The following is a 2,006-nucleotide window of genomic DNA, read 5'->3' on the forward strand; positions in this document are numbered from 1 at the left end:
TTAAACTGAAAGTTACAACATTGACATGATTATATGAGTAGTTTTTACCGAGAAATGTCAACATGGATCAGAAGCGCCGTGAATATGGTCAGATCCGCCGGATCCACTTCTCTGGCTGCAATGCGCGCTCCYGACAGAGGGGGAACAGATTTTCACAGGGGAACAGAATTTCTCACAAGAACTCTTATCTAATGTAATTGTTAGACTGATCAATTCTTCGAGCGTCTCGGGTTCATATAAAGTTGCAAGTTCATCCTTTATCTGTTCACTCAGAGCGTGAAACAAAACAAAAAAAAACCCACAACGAAAAAAAAAGAAAAACAAAACAAAGCTCGGGTCATAACAGTTTGATGTGAACCAAATAATTGCTTTTTCCCCCCAAAAAACTTTTTAAAACATTAATGCATAAAACAAACAAATGATTGGGACAGAGTTTCAAAGGAATAGAGACAGAGTGAAAGCAGCCATGTATGAACTGTAAAAGTGACATATTGGCTAGTTATCTCCATCTGCCCAGACAACCCAGTATTCCCACTGGTGGAGCGTTCTGGTCCAGTTAATCATTCACAGTTTGTCTTGTATACCACACACTCTGCCTCCACCATTCATTTAGATTAGTTGTTTCCCATTCTTTCAGCCATGTCGTTAGGGACCTCTACGTTTTTTATTGTTTTGTGGTTTTGTGGATTTTCTCACTGCAGCCTCCAGACAAAGCCTCGTTCCAGCAGGACGGACCAGGAGCTGTTCTGGGGTGCTGACCAGTATGATTTCTCAGTGGTGCTCCCAGCAGCTGCCACAGAATGTTTCTGGCACTTTGCTCACCATGGAGAGAAATTTTACCTGAGCTTCATGGTGAGTACTGAGCACACTGAGCCACTGTAGTTCTTATGAATTTTTATTCATGATGGTAAAAAGTTTCTCTGTAAAATGAATATTTTGTGGCTCTACTACATTTTATAAAAATGCACACTTACATAAAAGATTCCTTCATCTTTTTGTACTTCACTAACTTTTACATTTTCCCACTACAAATATGTCCAAAATTTGGGACAAATTCAACAGACTGTCCTTGTGGGACAGAGATGTCAGAATGTTCCATGTTGACATCATTTATAAAATAATGAGTTTTCTTCCATTTTCTTCCTTGTCAAGGTCCAGTGGGTGACAGGAGTCGGCCTCGTTAGGGACCTATCAGTCACTGTTAACGCTCCCAGCGGTTTGTTAATATCCACTGTTGACGATGCAAAGGGTCAGATCAACTTTGATGTCAATGAAACAGGTATCTCAGTTTACTGCTGCTGTTATCTACACATCTTTTTTCTACTCGTAATGTAATTTGAACAACGAAGTATCAGCGCATTTAACTAAACTCGCTAAATACTAAACGTTTTTGCTGGAAACCTTATTCAAACAGCAATCATAGCTACATGTATAAGGACATTTATTTTTTTAATTATTTTGGAATTGGATTGATACTTCAGCATATTTGAATATACTTAGTGGGGAAAACATAATAAAATAGGAATAGAATATTCTGATCCTATCCTCCATTCTGGTGAACTCTGAAAAAACAGTAACAATCAGACCTGGCACCACAGGAATTTGGCTGATTTTAAGGTGGAACAGTAAAGGGTCATTTTATTTGATATAAATACATAAACAAGCATATACCTTTCAAACAAAGTACCCATTTTGTTTACTAATACAAATAACTAATGATGCAAATACTGGCTTGTAGAGAATGCTGAGCAATTATGCTCAGATTTGCATAAACATTTGCTCATATGTTTCAGAAGTCTACGAATCTAATGTTTCCAATCACTTAAGTCTATTTCTTTATGCAAAATCAATCTGCTCAAATGTAGTTCTTAGTATTACTATATCATTTGCCATAGTCCTCTACGTTTGCCTCAGTCCTTGCGCACACAAGGGTTAACTAGCTTATGTTAAGGAAGAATTTTTATATTACAATTAAATTTAGCAAAACTCTGGCTCTGATTCTTCCT

General features: G+C 37.4%; 1 protein-coding gene across 1 annotated transcript in view; it reads left to right on the plus strand.

The window, feature by feature from the left end:
- Nucleotides 1–536: 536 nt before the first annotated feature.
- Nucleotides 537–2,006, plus strand: part of tmed6 (transmembrane p24 trafficking protein 6) — an 8,047-nt gene continuing 6,577 nt past the window's right edge. The window contains exons 1-2 of the mRNA XM_008419396.2: nucleotides 537–852; nucleotides 1,153–1,279. Of these exons, the coding sequence (XP_008417618.1) occupies nucleotides 640–852; nucleotides 1,153–1,279 (340 nt within the window). The 5' untranslated portion in view covers nucleotides 537–639. The remainder of the gene's footprint in view (nucleotides 853–1,152; nucleotides 1,280–2,006) is intronic.

This window comes from Poecilia reticulata, linkage group LG9 (genome assembly GCF_000633615.1).
Source record: "Poecilia reticulata strain Guanapo linkage group LG9, Guppy_female_1.0+MT, whole genome shotgun sequence".
Lineage (NCBI taxonomy): Eukaryota > Metazoa > Chordata > Actinopteri > Cyprinodontiformes > Poeciliidae > Poecilia > Poecilia reticulata.